General features: G+C 46.6%; 1 protein-coding gene across 1 annotated transcript; it reads right to left on the bottom strand.

Annotated features, from left to right (window-relative positions):
• Positions 1–3: 3 nt before the first annotated feature.
• LOC100674063 (aflatoxin B1 aldehyde reductase member 2) lies at positions 4–18,652 on the bottom strand. The gene is made up of 8 exons (XM_064281382.1): positions 18,323–18,652; positions 14,840–15,027; positions 14,555–14,659; positions 13,529–13,625; positions 13,185–13,284; positions 11,125–11,254; positions 9,367–9,891; positions 4–116 (listed from the first exon to the last, which is right to left on the bottom strand). The coding sequence occupies exons 1-7, from the start codon at positions 18,639–18,641 to the stop codon at positions 9,730–9,732; spliced, it is 1,101 nt and encodes a 366-aa protein (XP_064137452.1). The 5' UTR covers positions 18,642–18,652; the 3' UTR covers positions 4–116; positions 9,367–9,729.
• Between the last annotated feature and the right edge of the window lie 146 nt (positions 18,653–18,798).

Below are 18,798 nucleotides of genomic sequence, written 5' to 3' on the forward strand. Positions count from 1 at the left end.
TTCTTATGAGGCACCTGTGGGTAGACTCCAGTCGTGGCTGCAGGTTCTCTCTCTCCTTTGGCCTTGCCTAAGGCTCCAGACAACATCCCTGGGGAGTGACTGAGATCTGTAAAGGACTGAAAGAAAAGAACTATCAGCCTTGAATTCTATACCAAAGTCACAAAATCTTTCAAGCGTTAAGCAAAATTAAAAACTGTTCAGAAAAACAAAGGTTAGGAGAATTCCTAGATAGCAAACTTCACTACAGGAAATATTTAAAAAATTTCTCCAGGCAGAAGGAAATTTGGATCCACGCACACAATAAATGAAGCGTGTTGGTTACAGTAAACATGTGACTAAATATAAATGACTGTTCCTCATTTTTAATTGTTTTTAAACATAATTGAGTTTCTTATAAAGTTAAACATACAAAGTTAAACCGTATAACCCAGCAAGCCCATTCCTAGGTAATTACCCAAGTGAAATGAAAACCTGTGTTCACACAGAAACCTATCCACAAGTATATACAGTGGCTTTATTTATAAATGCCAAAAACTGGGAACAACCCAAATGTCCCTCAACTGGGGAATGGATAAACCAACTGTGGTACATCCACACAATGGAGTCAGCTACTGATACACACAATAACATGGATGAACCTCAAATGTGTGGAAGAAGCCAGACTCAGGATGTTGTTGTTAGGTGCCATCAAGTCGGTTCCGACTCATAGTGACCCCATGCACAACAGAAGGAAACACTGCCCAGTCCTGCGCCATCCTTACAATCGTTGTTATGCTTGAGCCCATTGTTGGAGCCACTGTGTCAATCCACCTTATTGAGGGTCTTCCTCTTTTCAGCTGACCCGGTACTCTGCCAAGCATGATGTCCTTCTGCAGGGACTGATCCCTCCTGACAACATGTCCAAAGTATGTAAGATGCAGTCTCGCCATCCTTGCCTCTAAGGAGCATTCTGGCTGTACTTCTTCCAAGACAGATTTGTTCGTTCTTTTGGCAGTCCGTGGTATATTCAACATTCTTCGCCAACACCACAATTCAAAGCCGTCAACTCTTCTTCGGTCTTCCTTATTCATTGTCCAGCTTTTTGCATATGATGTAATTGAAAATACCATGGCTTGGGTCAGGCGCACCTTAGTCTTCAGGACGACATCTTTGCTCTTCAACACTTTGAAGAGGTCCTTTGCACCAGACTTACCCAATGTAATGCGTCTTTTGATTTCTTGACTGCTGCTTCCATGGCTGTTGATTGTGGATCCAAGTAAAATGAAATCCTTGACAACTTCAATCTTTTCTCCATTTATCATGATGTTGCTCATCGGTCCAGTTGGGAGGATTTTTGTTTTCTTTATGTTGAGGTGTAATCCATACTGAAGGCTGTGGTCTTTGATCTTCATTAGTAAGTGCTTCAAGTCCTCTTCACTTTCAGCAAGCAAGGTTGTGTCATCTGCATAAGGCGGATTGTTATTGAGTCTTCCTCCAATCCTCATGCCCCGTTCTTCTTCATATAGTCCAGCTTCTCGGATTATTTGTTCAGCATACAGATTAAATAGGTTTGGTGAAAGAATACAACCCTGACACACACCTTTCCTGACTTTAAACCCATCAGTATCCCCTTGTTCTGTCCGAACAACTGCCTCTGGATCTATGGAAAGGTTCCTCGTGAGCACAATTAAGTGTTCTGGAATTCCCATTCTTCGCAGTGTTATCCATAGTTTGTTATGATCCACACAATCAAATGCCTTTGCATAGTCAATAAAACACAGGTAAACATCCTTCTGGTATTCTCTGCTTTCAGCCAGGATCCATCTGACATCAGCAATGATATCCCTGGTTCCACGTCCTCTTCTGAAACCGGCCTGAATTTCTGGCAGTTCCCGTCGATATACTGCTACAGCTGTTTTTGAATGATCTTCAGCAAAATTTTGCTTGCGTGTGATATTAATGATATTGTTCTATAATTTCTACATTCGGTTGGATCACCTTTCTTGGGAATAGGCATAAATATGTCTGTCAGTTTGTCATACTGTGGGTGATTGTGTGTGGCTCTGATGCTGGAAGCTATGCCACCGGTATTCAGATACCAGCAGGGTCACCCACGGAGGCTCAGAATGCTACATACTATATGGCTCAATTTATATGACATTTCTGCAAAGGCAACACTAAAGAGTGAGAAAACAGATTGGTAGTTGCCAGAGGCTGGTAGTGGGAAGGGGGCTGACCACAAAGGGACATGGGAGTTTTGTGGAGTGATGGAACTGTTTTCTATCTTGATTGTCATGGTGTTTACATGACTGTATAGATATGTTAGAACTTTCAGAACTGAACACTAAAAAGGGTGAACTTTACAATAGGCAAATTCCATATTAATAAAATATTTTTAAAAGATATTGACTGTTTAAAGGAAAAAGATTAACAATGTGTTGTGAGGCTTATAACAAGGATAACCGAACCAAACCCACTGACATCAAGCCGATTCCGACACGTGGTGACCCTATAGGACACAGAGCAGAACTGCCCCATAGCGTTTCCAAGGAGTAGCTGGGGGATTCAAAATGCTGATCTTTTGGTTAGCAGCTGAGCTCTTAACCACTGCACCACCAGGGCTCCATAACAAGGATAGAAGCAACATATATGAAAACAATAGTACAAAGGAAATAGGGGGAAGAAATGGTAGTCTATCATTTTAAGGTTCTTACCCTACATGGGAAGTGGTGTAATATTATTTGGAGGTGGACTGTGAGAAGTTAAAACTGTACATTGTAAACCTTAAAGTAGCCACTAAAAAATAAAACAAGGACGTGTGGCTAATAAGGCAACAGCAGGGGTAAAATTAGGAGCCCTGGTGGCACAGTGGTTAAGTGGTGGGCTGCTAACCAAAAGGTCGGCAGTTCAAATCCACCAACTCTTCCTCAGAAGATGTGGTGGTCTGATTCCATAAAGATTACAGCCTTGGAAACCCTATGTGGCAGTTCTACTGTGTCCTATATAGTCACGATGAGTCAGAATCAACTCAACACCAGCGGGGTAGAGGTAAAATTAATCCTAAAAAATACTCATGCCGAAATAAGGCACGTAAAGATTCAAAAAAGGTGGGGGGACAAAGAACTTCTGATGAGACAAATAGCAAGATGATAGATTTAAGCCCAATCATATCAATAGTTACATTAAATATAAATGATAGAAACACTCTCAAGTAAAAGGCAGATTGTCAGATAGGATTAAGAAATAAAACCCACCTACTCGGTGACTAGGAGCCCTAGTGGCACAGTGGTTAAGAGCTTGGTTGCTAAGCAAAAGGCCAGCAGTTCAAATCTACCAGCCGCTCCTCGGAAACCCTGTGGGGTAGTTCCACTCTGTCTTATAGGGTCGCTATGAGTCAGAATCGACTTCATGGCAATGGGCTTTTTCTTAACGTGGTGAATACCAGAAACCCATTGGAATATATAAGGAGAGATAGGTTTAAAGTAAAAGATATACCTGATAACAGTAATTAAAAGAAAGCTGTAGTGGCTATATTAATAGACATAGTATATTTCAGAACAAAAGAAAAAAATTACCAAAGATAAAGAAGGGTATTTCATAAAGACAAAGAGGTCATTTATTCCGGAGGATGTAACAGTCCGAAACGTGTATGCATCTAGTAATGGACCATCAAAATACATGACAAAAACCTGATAGAACTGAAAGAAGAAATAGACAAAATAAGTCACAACTGGAGATCGCAACACTCCTCTCAGTAATTACAGAGCACTAATTAATCATAATTAATAGAACATCAGTAAGTACATAGAAGATCGGACCAATACTATCAGCCAATTTGACATAATTAGCGTTAACAGAATACCCATCAACGGGAGAATATGCTTTCTATTCCAGTGCACATTCACCAAGATAGACCATATTTGGGGTCATAAAACGAATCTTAATTCATTTCAAAGGATTCAAGTCAGACAAACTATGTTCTGTGATCACAATGGAATTAAGCTTGAAGTGAATAACAGTCCAATATCTGGAAAATTCCCCAAATGTATGGAAATTAAATAACACATTCCTAAATAATCCGTGGATCAAAGCAGAAATCACAAGGGGAATTAGAATATATTTTAAACCAAATATAAATGGAAATGTAGCTAAAACGGTGTTAAGATGAAAATCTGTAGTATTAAGTGAGCATATTATAAAAAGAAGAAATATCTCAGCTAATAATTTTAGCTTCCGCTTTAAAAAACCAGAAAAAGAAGAGCCAGAATAAACCTAAAGTTACCAGAAAGAAAAAAATAAAGATAAAAGCCAAATAAATGAAACAGGAAAAACAAAACATAGGGAAAATTAATAAAACCAAAATCAGGTTCTTTGAAAAGATCAATAAAATTGGTAAATCTCTAGCTAGACTATTCAGAAATAAAGGAGAGAAGACACAAAGTACCTAGATCAGACATGAAAAAAGATATCATTACAAATCTTACAGAATTTAAAAGGACAATGAGGAAATTTTATAAATAATTTTATGTCAATGTATTTGGTAAGTCAGATGAAATGGAATAATTCCTCAAAAGACACAGGCTACCTGGAGAGGGCACGTATAAGTGTTCCAGTTGGAATATATGAGAAATGATATTCCACCTCACAGTTGGCACCAACTGCCAGATGAATGAACAGCCTGCGAATGATTCCAGGTCACCTCCCAGACACTGCGGAGCACAGATGAACCTTCCCCACTGAGCCCTGCCCAAACAGCAGATTTGTGGGTGAAATATGGTGGTTGTTTTAAAAACAGGTTTCTTGAGACGTAATTCACACGCCACATAAATCGTCTATTTAAAGAGTACAATCCAATGCCTTTTAGTGTATTCGGAGTTGTACAATCATCACAGTCAGTTTTAGAACATTTTCATTAACCCAAAAACATACAATCCATTAACACTTTTCCATTTCCCCCACCTATAGACAACTATAGGTTTGCTTATTCCAGACATTTCATATAAATGGAAGCATATATTATGTGGTCTTTTGTGACTGGCTTTTCTCTGAACATGGTATTTTCAAGGTTTATCCATGTTGTAGATGTATCAGTACTTCATTCCTTTTTATAACTGAGTAGTATTCTGTTGTATGGACATACCACATCTTATTCATTCCTTTGTCAGTTGATGGGCATTTGGATTGTCTCTGCTTTTTGGCTTTATGAATAATGCTATGAATAATCGAATATAGGTTTTTGTGTAGACATATATCTTCACTTCCTTTGCCTATATACCTAGGAATGAAATGGGTAGGTCAGATGGCCAACTGTTCAACTTTTTGAGAACCTAACAGGCTGTTTTCCAAAATGGCTGAACCGTTTTACATTCCCACCAGCAATGTAGAAGGGCTCCGCTTTCCCCAAATTCTCTTCGACACTTGTCATTGTCTGTCTTTTTGATTAGTCTGTCTAATGGGTATAAGCGTTTGCTCCGCATGTTGTTGTTGGGTGCCACTGAGTCGCTTCTGGCTCATTTCGACCCCAGGTACAACAGGAGGAAACACTGCCCAGTCCTGCACCAACTTCGTGATCGTTGTTATGCTTGAGCCCACTCTTGCAGCCACTGTGTCAGTCCATCTCGCTGAGGGTCTTCCTCTTTTTCAATGACCCTCTACTTTACCAAGCATGATGTAATTCACCAGGGACTGATCCCTCCTGATAACACGTCCAAAGTATGTGAGACTTAGTCTTGCTCTCCTTGCCTCTAAGAAGCATTCTGGTTGTACTTCTTCCAAGACAGATCTGTTTGTCCGTGGTGTATTCGAGATTCTTCGCCAACACCATAATTCAAAAGCGTCGATTCTTCTTCAGTCTTCCTTATTCACTGCCCAGCTTTCGCATGCCTACGAGGTGATTCAAAATGCCATGCCTTGGGTCAGGTCCACCTGAGTCTTTAAAGTGACATCTTTGCTTTCTAACACTTTAAAGAGGTCTTTTGCAGCAGATTTTCCCCCTCCAATGCATCATGTACAGACTGAATAAGTATGGTGGAAGGATACAACCCTGACACACACCTTTCCTGATTTTAAAGCATGCAGCCAGGGTTGTATCCTTTCACTATACTTATTCAATCTGTTTGCTGAGCAGATACTTATTCAAATAATCCCAAGCAAATAATCTGGAAAAACTGGGCTAGATGAAGAACACAGCATCAGGACTGGAGGATGACTAATTAATAACCTGAGATGTGCAGATGACACAATCTTGCTTGCCGAAAGTGAAGAGGACTTGAAGCACTTACCAAAGATCAAAAACTACAGCCCTCGGTATGGATTACATTTCAACATAAAAAAAAGGAAAAATTCTCACAACTGGACCAATAAGTAAAATGATCAGTGGAGAAAAAATTGAAGTTGACAAGGATTTCATTTACTTGGGTCCATAATCAAAGCCCATCGAAGCAGCCGGCAAGAAATCAATGTATTGCGTGCGGCAAATCTGCTGCAAAAGACCTCTTTAGAGTGTTTAAAAGCAAACATGACACCTTTAGGACTAAGGCTCACCTGACCCAAGCCATGCTATTTTCAATTACTTCGAATGCATGTAAAAGCTGAACAGTGAATATGGAAGACCGAAGAAGAATTGATGCCTTTGAATTATAGTGTTGGCGAAGAATATTGAATATGCCATGAACTGCCAGAAGAATGAAGAAATCTGTCTTGGAAGGAGTACAGCCAGAATGCTCCTTGGAAGGGAGAACATGTACTTTGGACATGTTATCAAGAGGGTACAGTCCCTGGTGAAGGACATCATGCTTGGTACAGTAGAGGGTCAGTGAAAAAGAGGAAGACCCACAACGAGATGGACCGACACAGTGGCTGCAACAATGGGCTCCAACAAATGATTGTGAGGATGGTGCAGGACCAGGCAGTGTTTCCTTGTGTTGTACAGAGGGTTACCACGAGTTGGAACCAACTCAATGGCACCTAAAAACAAAGTGGGTGTGAAGTGGTAACTCATTGTGCTTTTGACATGGATTTTCCTCAGGAATAATGATGTTGACTTTTTCATGTGCTTACTGGCCATAGTCTACCTCCTTTGGAGAAACATCTATTCAGATTCTTTGCCCATTTTTTGACTGAGTTGCCTTTATTTTTTCAAATTCCTGACATATTCTACATACAAGTCCTTTATCAGATACACGATTTGTAAATATTTTCTCCCTTTCTGTGGGTTGTCTTTTCACTTTCTTGATGGTGCTTCATGAACTTTTTTTTTTTAATTAATTTTTATTGTGCTTTAAGTGAAGGTTTACAAATCAGGTCAGTTGCTCATACAAAAATTTACATACACCTTGCTAGACACTCCTAATTGCTCTCCCTCTGATGAGACAGCACAGTACTTCCCTCCACTCTCTCTCCTCGTGTCCATTCAGGTAGCTTCTGGCCCCCTCTGACCTCTCATCTCCCCTCCAGACAGGAGATGCCAACACAGTCTCATGTGATCACTTGATCCAAGAAGCTCGCTCTTCATCAGTCTCATTTTCCATAAAAAAAAAAAAAAAAAAAATCCCTGTCTGAAGAGTTGGCTTTGGGAATGGTTCCTGCCCTGGGATCCATGGCCTCCAGGGTTCCTCCATTCCCAGTCGGACCATTAAGTCTGGTCTTTTTACGAGAATTTGGGGTCTGCATCCCACTGCTCTCCTGCTCCCTCAGCATTTCTCTGTTGAGTTCCCTGTCAGGGCAGTCATCGGTTGTGGCTGGGTACCATCTAGTTCTTCTGGCCTCAGGCTAATACAGTCTGTGGTTTATGTGATCCTTTTTGTCTTTTAGGCTCATAATTATTTTGCATCTTTGGTGTTTTTCATTCTTCCTTTTTATGAACTTTTCAAATTTTGATTATTTTTTCTTTTGTTGCTTGTGCTTTTGTTGTTTCATCTAAGAAACCACTGCCTACTCCAACATCATGAAGATTTACTCCTACATTTTCTTCTAAGAATTTTCTAATTTTAACTCTTACATTTAGGTTTTTGGTCCATTTTGAGTTCATTTTTGGGTACGGTGTGAGGAAGGGATCCAGCTTTATACTTTTTATGTGAATATTCAGTTATCTCAGCACCATTTATTTAAAAGTCTATCCTTTCTCCATTCAGTTGTCTAGGTACTCTTCTCTAAAATCAACTGACAGTAAATGTAAGGGTTTATCTTGGGACTCTCAATTCCATCGATCTATCCTTTGTCTCAATTACAGCAGCTTTTGAATCTGGAAGTGTTTTGAGTCCTCTGACTTTGTTCTTTTTCAACATCATTTTGGCTAGTCCGGGTCCCTTGAACTCCAAATGAATTTTAGGATCATTTTGTCAATTTCTGGAAACCGTCGTGGCATAGTGGTTAAGAGCTACGGCTGCTAACCAAAAGGTTGGCAGTTGGAACCCACCAGGCACTCCTTGGAAACGCTATGGGGCACTTCTACCGTGTCCTACAGGGTCACTGCGAGTCAGAATTAACTTGAGGCAAGGGGTTTTGTTTTGATTTTTGGTTTCTCATTTTCAATTTTTTATAAGAATATGCCAGCTGGGATTCTGATAGGGATTTCTGTTGAATCTATAGGTCAACTTGGGAGATTGCTACTGTTTTAAGCAACTCAATTTCATGGTGCCTTATGGTGCAACAATAAGTGATACACCACCCCTCTTGGGGAAGCATCCATTTTGCTATGGACAAAGACAAAGGACAGTGAATTCTTTGTATAAAGAAGGTTACCTGCCTCTAGGGAGCAAATGGGACTTTTCTTAGAACAAAGAGTCATTTGCATCTGCGCTTTTGTCTGGATTTCCAGGCTGAGCCCCTTTGATCACTTTGCGACTGCTTCAGGGGCTGGCTGCTGTTTGCCCCACCCCTCACCCAGCGTGGGACTGACTCTGCTGCACTAGGAATGGTCAAACTGCAACCACCGGACTCAAGATTTCTTTTCTTCTCCAGCCTTGGGTACCTCATGTTTTGAGTAGGGACTTGCTGAGGGAACTGAGCACTTGGCTTCCTTGCCCCATGCGCCCAGAGCCAAGTCTGAGAATCTTATGAATGGTAAAGAGACATAACAGTAAAACCACTCCTGGGGTAGATAGTGAGTAGAAAAGCTAAAAATGTTCTAACACCTCCTGGGAGGTTTCATTCTTCTCCTTGGTGATGCCTCTAATTTTTGCCCAAATTATTTCATTTCTAAGTATTTAGTGAGGGCATTTCTGAATGAGAAAAATCCTGCTCAGGGTGTAGGGCCCTCTTTTTTCTCTCTGACTTAGAAGAGGGAGAGCTACCTCGGGCCCCACTCTTGAGAGGTCAGGCTGGATTCAAGAGAAGGGACTGAGGAGACCCTTGCAAGGCAGTATACCCCTGGGACCCTCCCACTACCTTGGTCCTTGAAGACTCCAGCTCATAGTTCTGCCCTTTTCTCAGCAAGCCCCCAGGCATAATGGGAAACAAGTTGAAAGCAGCAGAGGAGACGGGTTCCTGGCATTCACTCCAGGCCTGGGCTACAGCCAGGCCAAGCATTTGCTTTATTCAGACAGGAAAAGCCTGAGTAGATCTCAGCCCCAGTCTTTACACATTGTGAAGGCCACAGAGAGCAAGGCAGGAATCTAGAAAAATAATGCATGGTTCGAGACAATTAGAAAAATCCACGCTAAATCAGCTTAAGGCAAAGACCTGGCCAGAGTGAATGGAAGAGGTGACAGGAGAGAAAGAATCTTTTGTCAACTTGAGCCATGTTGGGGCCTAACGGAAGTAGTTGGGACATTCATGGGCAACCAAATGCCAGGCTTGGTCAAAGGCATCCACAACGGCAGGCTCCAGGGGCCCTTCCTCACTGGCCCGCAAGTTCTGCTGCAGCTGCTCCAGGCTGGACATGCCCAGGATGACCGCATCCCCACGGGCACTCTGCAAGGGGAGACGGCCAGACGTCAACGCACTTCTGCTTCCCAGTGACCTCAGTCACACACTGCCCCTCCCATCTCTACCCTGTCAAGACTTAGGACCTGGTATTTATTTATAACCTGTAGACTACTAGCAGAAGGAATATAAGGTGCCTTCAACAGTTGTGCCTGTGTGATTCTAAACCCTGTATTATATCTCCCTGCTGTCACACTGCCTCATCCTCAGACAAACCTGAGTTAAGAGCCCAGTTCTGTCCCTCAGCAGCTGTAATAACCTGGCATACTGACTTAACCTCTCTGAGACACAATTATCCTCTCTGTTTTGTACCGTGGTGATAGGAATTAAAAGTTATGTAAAGCCCTTAGCTCTCCTTTATTCAGCACCTACTATATGCCCTCAGGTTTAACATGCTCACCAGATGTTAGCAGCACAACCCCCACATCAGGCCCTAGGGCAGCTTCAGCGCCACACCTGTGCTCTGGGTCACAGAAGGGACCCTATGACACGCCCTGGGCTCAGGTTCTGGCTCTGTGGCCTTGGCTGAGCAACCTGCCCTCCCTACCCTCACATTTCTCTCCTAGTGAGGAAAGGAACCAGCCCGTGCCAGCCCCAGAAAGTGAACACAAAGTGTAAAGGTGATCACGGGCATAGACAGGCTCTGTAAACTCTGAAGGGCAGGCCTAGAAAAAACATGGGATGCCAAGAGAGAGGCAAACCCCCCAACATCCAGCAGACAGAGAAGTGAGACTAGTGGGTTTTGGATTAAAGCTCTGTTAAACTTTCGACCCCCTTAATAGCTGTGTGCACCCCGGTTTCCTCACTGGTAAAACTGGGATAATCATACTTCATAGGGCCTACCCTGTTACCCCGTTGCTCTCGAGTTGATTCCGACTCATAGAGACACTATAGGAAAAGTGGAGCTGCCCCATAGAGTTTCCAAGGAGCGCCTGGTAGATACAAAGTGCCAACCTTTCGGTTAGCAGCTGTAGCTCTTAACCACTGCGCCACCATGTCTTCCTCATTAAGGCCTAAGTAGTAATTAAATCCAAGTGCGTAAAGCCCTTATTATAGGGCAGGTCCTTAGTTAACTGCTAAGAACAATGGGAGGATTGGCTAGGAAAAATACAACAGAGAAATTTTAGAAGAAAAAATAAAATGGCTTAGAAATCACCAAGTTAAAGTGTTTTTGGCTTCCTGAAAGGGCAGAAGGTAAGCATCCAGGGACCACTGGCTTACCTGGAGCTGGGAGTGGTGGTACATCCACCGCAGGGCAGCCGAGGTCATGCTGGGGGCACTGGAGGCATAAGTAGCCTGCAGGGCCTTCTCTACCAGGGCAATGGCCTTGAAGTGGTTCTCCTTCCAGAAGCTGAGCAGGTGGGGAGGGCGGAACAGGAGCAGTACCTTAGGGGTCACCGAGGTGGCCAGCCTAGACAGCCACCTCGACCCCAATCCCTCTAGCACTGAAGAGACCATTATCTCTGTGCTACATTACTGAGTGGCAGAATACACGTACTTTTCTGAGTCTCACGTCAAAACACTTCCTGGCTGGAAGAGGGTGGTGCAATAGGAAGACCCCTCAGGTTTAACATGCTCGCCAGATGTTAGCACCACAACCCCGTCAGGCCCTGGAGCAGCTTCAGCACCACACCTGTCCTCTGGGTCACAGAAGGGACCCTATGACTGAGCTCTGTGGCCTTGGCTGAGCCACCTGCCCTCCCTACCCTCACATTTCTCTCCTAGTGAGGAAAGGAACCACCCTGTGCCAGCCCCAGCAGTGAACACAAAGCGTAAAGGTGATCATGGGCATAGGTGGGCTCTGTGAACTCTGAAGGGCAGACCTGGTGATAGCCAGGTGCGGCTTGGGCCTGGTGGGGCCGTGCGCAGCGCACGGCTCCTTGAGAAGCACTGCTTAGGGTGACGGTTCTGCGACCTGGCCACCATTATCACAAACCCCTGGGTGTGCCAGATAAGGATTTTTTTTTTAAAATTGTGCTTTAGATGAAAGATTGCAGAGCAGATTAGTTTCTCATTAAACAATTCATACACAAATTATTTTGTGACATTGTTTAACAACCCCGTGATGTCAACACTCCCCTTCTTGTCCTCGGGCTCCCCATTTCCATTTGTCCAGTTTTTCTGTCCCTTCCTTCTTTCTTCTCTTTGCTTTTAGGCTGCTCTGCCCATTTAGTCTCATACACATGGTTGAACTACGTGTGTTACTTTTGTTTTATAGACCTGTCTTATCTTTGGCTGAAGGGTGAACTTCAGGAATGACTTCAGTACTGAGTTAAAAGGGTGTCTCAGAGCCATACTCTCAGGGTTACTCTAGTCCCTGTCAGACCAATAAGTCTGGTCTTTTTTTGTGACTTTGAATTTTCTCCTACATTTTTCTCCTGCTCTGTCCAGGACCCTCTATTGTGATCCCTGTCAGAGCATCAGTGCGGTACCAGATAAGGATTTACGCCGCAGCATTGCATACAGGGTGGACCCAAATATTAGACCCTCCATGGCTGAAAAAGTCCTTGGTCATTTCAACAAAACACTGGAGCCTCCTCCATGAAGCTTGGCTTCTTTTGCCCTCCTCCCAAGAGGAGAAAACAAAAAGCAAGGAAGTAAATCACACACAGAAATTAACCTTAATGACTCTGCTTCTGTGTCCAGGGAGAGGCCCAGAACCTACATTTTTAGAAGCTCCCCAACATCACACACGATACCTAAATGTGGTAAATTAAGAGCAACAAAAGCATCTGCTTCAGAGACACCGCAGTAAAAGCTGAAGGGAAAAGAGCTGTATGAGTTTAAACCGGTTGCCTCAGGAATGGGACTAGAAAAGGGCTTGCTTTTAACCATGGGCATGTATTACTTTGATAACATGTTTCAAAATTTAAAGAGTGAAAACAGGAAGGGAAGAATGCAGGTCCCAACAGCTGCTCGACCATGACTTTAGACACTGATGACAAGTTTATCGCTGAGTGTACAAAACTTACACTCATTTTGCCCAGGGGGACAGGCTCAGCTAGTTATGGGACAGAACCAAGCCCCGCTTTCCCTAGTTCCAATGCAAGGTTCCTCCTCCCCTCTGGGCAGAGGTTGACTTCTTCCTTAAGGACACAAGATCCTCGCTCCCAATCCAGGCCCGCAGAGACACAGGAGGATACCCAAGACGGGGAAGGGGGACTCGATAAATCCAGGGGCCCAGTTGTGACAGCAGGTGAAAGTCCTGGCCGCCAGGAGAGCAGCCCCAGAGGCTCCCTATTTCAGACGAGGGGGACCCACACCACCTCCCCCCAGCTCACCGATTCCTGTAGACCTCAGCCCAGTTATTCCCAAAGAAGCGGCCCACAGGCTGTTTCTCGTCCTTGTCCTCGTACTTGTACTTGCCGGTCAGTAGGCCACCTGCAGGAAGGCTGCAATCAGTCCCCTGGCCAGACTGCTCCCAGAAAGGCTGGAGATCCCTGGTGGCCCTGGGCTGGGGGACGGTGGGGGACCCAGGAGGGATGGAGAACACGGCCCAGCCTCCTGTCAAACCCCTCCCTCCTCCCAGGTCCTGGGCTGGGTACCCACTGGGTTGGGAACAGGCAGAACCGGGGCCAGGAATGCCCTCCCACCCCAGGAGAGCCTGTCTGCACAGCACTCATACCAGCCAAAGGGTTGTAAGCATAGAACCTCAATCCAAAGTGCTTGAGGCAGGGGAAGAGTTCCGTTTCCACCTGCCGGGTGGTGGCGTTGTACATCCCCTGTAGGTAGAGGGGCCAGCAGGTGGGGACGGACAAGTCAAGAGAGGTGCCCAGCTTTACCTTTGTAGAACCCTCAGTCAAAACTTCCCCAGCACTTGGGCAATATTTCTAAAAGTACTAGTGGTGTGGCTGCATGACTTGAAGAATATAGTCAGTGTAACTAAATTATACATGTAGAAATTGTTGAATCGGTGTACGTTTTACTTTGTATATTTTTACCAAAAGCATAATAAAATAATTGAAAAATTACTAGTGGTGGTAAGGGATGAGCAGAGAGTGCTGGGCCCAAGGAAGAGAAACTGGACTGGATTTGTCATTTTACAAATATCTGTTGGCACCAACTACAGGCTGGACATTGGATCTAAAACCACAAGCAAGTCTGAGAAGAGATGTTATAAAACCACAAAAAAAAGCCCGTTGCTGTCGAGTCGATTCCAACTCATAGCGATGCTACAGGGCAGAATAGAACTGTCCCATAGGGTTTCCAAGGAGGATTCCAACTGCTGACTTTTTGGTTAGCACCGTAGCTCTTAACCACTGTGTTTCCAGGGCTCCAAGAGAGATGTTATTGTCAAGTCAAAAAAACACAAAACAAAACAGAGAAGATAAGGTCTGTGATCATAGTAGGTGCTCAAAAACACTTGTTGAATGTATGAAGATGAGGTGTTGGAGACTGAAGACTGTTCCAGGCTGAGTGCAGGGTGAGCTGGGAAAGAAGAGACCCAGGTGGGCACTGAGGCAGGAAAGGGAGGTGGGGCTGGAGCATGCAGGTGCCTGTCTGCCAGGCTGAGGAGCTTGGACTTTATCCTGAGGGCCACAGGAGCCTCTACAGACTTAAGCAGGGGAGTGGCTGCTATGCAGAGGGCACTGGGGCAGTCAGAGGGGCTAAGAGAACCCCTGGGAGCGAGGCCTCTGGGCCCTGGCCTCACCTGGTACACTGTTGGCAGGATCCATCCGTGGTTCTTGCAGAGGGTACAGATCTCAGCCACCTCCCAGGAGGCATAGTTGGAGAGGCCAAGCTCCACAAACTTGCCCTGCAGAGGAGAGGCCATGGTCAGGAGGAGACCAGGAAGGGAAGAGCCAGCGGAGACCCTGAGAATGGGGTCTGCGCCAGCTCCACCTGGGACTACCCTACCGTCTCCACTCTCCTGGGCAGTGAAAGGCCAAGGAGAGGAGCAGCAGATACCTCCCAGAGCTCAGCTGGCTGCCCTCACCTCCTGGTGCAGCTGGTGGCAGGCACGCAGTGTCTCTTCCACAGGGGTGCTGTGGTCAGGTGCGTGTAGGTAGAAGAGGTCCACCTGGGTGCACTGCAATCGTTTCAGTGATGTCTCCAGCTGGGACCGGAGACTGTCAGGCTTCAGGGACTTCCCATCCCAAGGGTTGGCCTTGGTGGCAATTTTCACTTGAGGGAAGAGTATGACGGTTAAGGGATTTATTAAAGTCACTTACTAGCCATGTGACTCTGGCTAAATTACTGAAGTTCTCCGAGCCTCAATTCCCTAACCTGTAAAATTGGGATAATAATAATGGAAGTGTACTCCTAGGGAGGTCATGAAGATTAAGCAATGTCTCATATGTAAACTCTCAATGGATACTGCTATTATAATCTCTATAATTAATCACCAAGCTGCTGGCTACGCAGGCTGCGCACTAGGGGCTGAGTCCACAGTGATGAACTGAGCACACTGGATCCTTGTCTCAGGAAGCTGACGTGAGGGCACGCGGTAAGTGCCATAGAGAAATGTACAAGGTGCTAAAGGAGCCCTGCTGTCCAAGGAGACTGGCCACGAGTTAATTCAGCACCTTTCCTCCCCTATAGAGAATTCTGGCTGTCTGAATGGATGGGTGAGAGGAGGTGCTTTGTGTTCTTTTCATGAGTGGCACAGTCAACTCAGAGCTCCAGGGCAGGTAAGCTTCTTGTCTAGATTTTCTTCCTTCCCCTGCCCTTTTTCGGAGGGAACTTTGCCCCGGATCTGATCTGAGGACTTTGGTCCAGTGAGTCTCTAGAGAAGGAGACTAGAGAAGGAGCTAGAGAAGAAAAATAATGCAGAAATAAAGCATTCCTTATCAACAAAACCATTCGATGACTGAGAAGTGTGTGGGCCTGAGACACACCTCCCGTTCTGTTCTTCCAGACCCACGAAGCTATGGGTCTAAGGAGGATGCAGAGAGGACCTCCTCCACAGGGATCGAGGACGAAAGGAAAGAAGAGGCAAGATGTGCTAATAATGACAGCTAATAGCAAATGTTCACTACAACCACGCGTCTGTCAGTGTGCTGGCTTCTGTGTGGCTGAGATACTGAAAGCCATCGGTATTTCAAATACTAGCAGGGTTACTGCTGGCAGACAGGTCTCAGTGGAGCTTCCAGGCTAAGACAGACTAGGAAGAAGGACCTGGCAGTCTACTTCTGAAAAAGCTGGCCAGTGAAAACCTTATGATTACCAGCAGAACATTCTCTGATCTAGTGCCAGAAGATAAGCCAGGACCTTCATTTGCTGATTTGGCATGACTCCAAATGAGAAGAAACAGCTGCGAACATCCGTTAATGATCGGAACATGGAATGTACGAAGTATGAATCTAGAAGAATTGATACCTTTGAATTATGGTGAAGAATATTGAATATACCATGGAATGATAGAAGAACAAACAAGTCTGTCTTGGAAGAAATACAGCCAGAGTGCTCCTTGGAAGCGAGGACGGCAAGACTTCGTCTTATGGACTTTGGACATGTCCTTGGGAGAGAATACTCCCTGGAGAAGAACATCATGCTTGGTAGAGGGTCAGTGAAAAAGATCCTTGATGAGATGGACTGACACAGTGGCTGCAACAATGGGCTCTAACACAGCAACAGTACTGAGGATAGAGCAGGACCAGGCAGTGTTTCGTTCTGTTGTACATAGGGTCGCTGTGAGTCCAAACGGACACCACCTAACAACAATGTTTCCTAGGCCCTCGCTATGTGCCAGGCACCATGCTAAGCACTTCTAATTGCATCAGCTACTGAGGGACAGTGTCCCCCCACACTCACACATACTCCACTCCAGTCACAGTTGTTTTCTGGCCCTCCTTCCACACACCATGCACTTTGCATTTCTAAGCCAAGTCTTTGCACAGCTATGCCCTCAGCCTCTAATGCTCTTTTCTTTGTTCACTCAGCAAACTGCCATTGATCCATTAAGGCTCAGCGCCAGAGTTCCCTCCTCTGAGAAGCCTTTCCTATCGACTCCCCCTGTCCTCCCACCCTCAAGAACTGCTCCCTCATTGGGCTCCCCAGCAACCACTTGCTTCTGTCTTCCCTACTAGACTTTGAGCTCCCTGAGGGTGCTCTCCCTCCTATGACCAGTTGGCACTGAATTGACTCCAACTCCTGGTGACCTCATGTGTGTCAGAATAGAACTGTAATACACAGGGTTTTCAATGGCTGACTTCTCAGATGTAGATCGCCAGGCCTTTCTTCAGAGGCACGTCTGGGTGGACTTGAGCCTCCAAACTTTCTGTTAGCAGCCAGGCATGTTAACTGTGCCACCCATGGGCTTTCCCTCATATAGCCAGCCTATGACGAAGCCTAACACACAATGGACAGAAAGGCTTTTCCCCCTTTCTCATCACCGCCCCACCCCCGACACCCACATCCTGACACCCCTACTCTCCCAGCCTGGATAGGGATCACTACAGCTCTCCCTGAGAGAACTAAAGGTATTGCCAACTAAGCAGGGCAAAGTCTAGGGGCAGTGAAAGTCCGAAATGAGAAAAGAAAGGGGCATATCTTCCACCCACTGCAAAGACTTGGCTGGTATGGGTCCTGAGGGGTCAGAAGTGTGGGAGGGGAGTGGCAGAGTGAGGCACTTGTCCCCAGATACAAGTCCAAGGGGGTGCCAGTGGCATCACTAGGGGAGTGCGGGCGTGCAGGCTGCACCAGGTGACACTGTCAGAGGGGTGACACCATATGGTCCAGAGATATGTCCAAGACCAAGCTATGCAGGACTTGAGCTGCTCCAGAAAGCTTGCGCCAGCTTCAGCCATGTTCTGACCCTGCTTTCTGCTGCCCTGGGTCTTGGAGTCTGCCTGGATAACTAACTTATTCGCACCCCACAGCCTGTGAGAACCCCCAGAGCCCACCTGTCAGCCCACTTGTCCACCACCCACCGACCTGGATATGCGGTGGCGCTGGGCTTCTCCTTTTCTTTGTCGCTATCAACGTCTATTCATCTTGAAATATGGGGGGGGGGGGGACGCAACTTAGAGAATGCCCTGGGCGCTTGGTACCTCCGCTAAGCCCTTATCAGGGGGTGCATGGGGCACTGAGGGCAACTGGGGAGGGGGCTGCCTTGGCATCACTTATGGCCACCTGACAGCTGGAGCCGAGGGCTGCACCAAGAAAGCAAGGGGGAGGAAGCGAAAGGCTACACTAGGCCCGGGGGGTGGGACTGGGGGGGTTCCCAGGCTGCACACTCAGAGGGAGGTGGGAGTGAGGGGAAGGTGGCCAGGGCAAAGCACCGTCCAGTTGTCCGGTGCTGGATGGCACGGGGCCTGAGGAGCTTAAGGTTCATGGAGCTGTGGGGCTGTCCTGAAGCGGTGCCCTGGAAGCAGGACGGGCCAGTCCGTTCTGACCGCGGCCCGGCAGGAGTGGGGCGGGTGCACGGCGTCCGGCCGACCGGGAGGTCAGGGGCCCGGGGCGGGGCTGCAGGTGTTACCTTTGCGGTCGCCGCCGCCCAGCCCAAGCCCCAGGCCGCCCAGGGTGCTCTCCGACTGGCCGTCGCCATACATGAAGGCCGTATCCAGCTCTGTGTGGCCGCGCTCCAGGAAGGCGCGCACGGCCTCGGCGCTGGCGGATGCGTCCATGGAGCGCCCCATCCCCATGGTGCCCAGCACCGTGGCTGGCCGAGCTAGGGCGCCCGAGACGGCCTGCGAAGGTGGCCGGGCCATGATGACCGGACGGGCCTCGGTGAGCCGGGAGAAACCTGCGCAGCTGAAGGCGGCGCGAGCCACTGCACGGGACGCGCCGCTGAGCATGAGGATGGCGCCTGCGCGCTGGTGTGCCCCTGGCCCCGTCCCCCAGTGACCGGGGCGGAGCGGCCGGCCGCGGTAAGGGAACCAGGACAAGGACAGCGGCGCACCCCCACGCACACAAACTCTGCGCGCGCGCCACGCCTCCAGGGACCGTCTGCCA

The sequence above is a fragment of the Loxodonta africana genome, chromosome 3, assembly GCF_030014295.1.
Source record: "Loxodonta africana isolate mLoxAfr1 chromosome 3, mLoxAfr1.hap2, whole genome shotgun sequence".
Classification (NCBI taxonomy): Eukaryota; Metazoa; Chordata; class Mammalia; order Proboscidea; family Elephantidae; genus Loxodonta; species Loxodonta africana.

Bases quoted from the DNA above. Each gene is read 5' to 3' on its own strand.
- LOC100674063 (XM_064281382.1), bottom strand. From the start codon at position 18,641: ATGCTCAGCGGCGCGTCCCGTGCAGTGGCTCGCGCCGCCTTCAGCTGC. The intron at 15,028-18,322 runs GTAACACCTGCA...TCTTCCCTCAAG, and splicing joins GGGCGGCGGCGACCGCAAAG to TGAAAATTGCCACCAAGGCC. The intron at 13,626-14,554 runs GTGAGGCCAGGG...CTCTACCTACAG, and splicing joins TCCTGCCAACAGTGTACCAG to GGGATGTACAACGCCACCAC.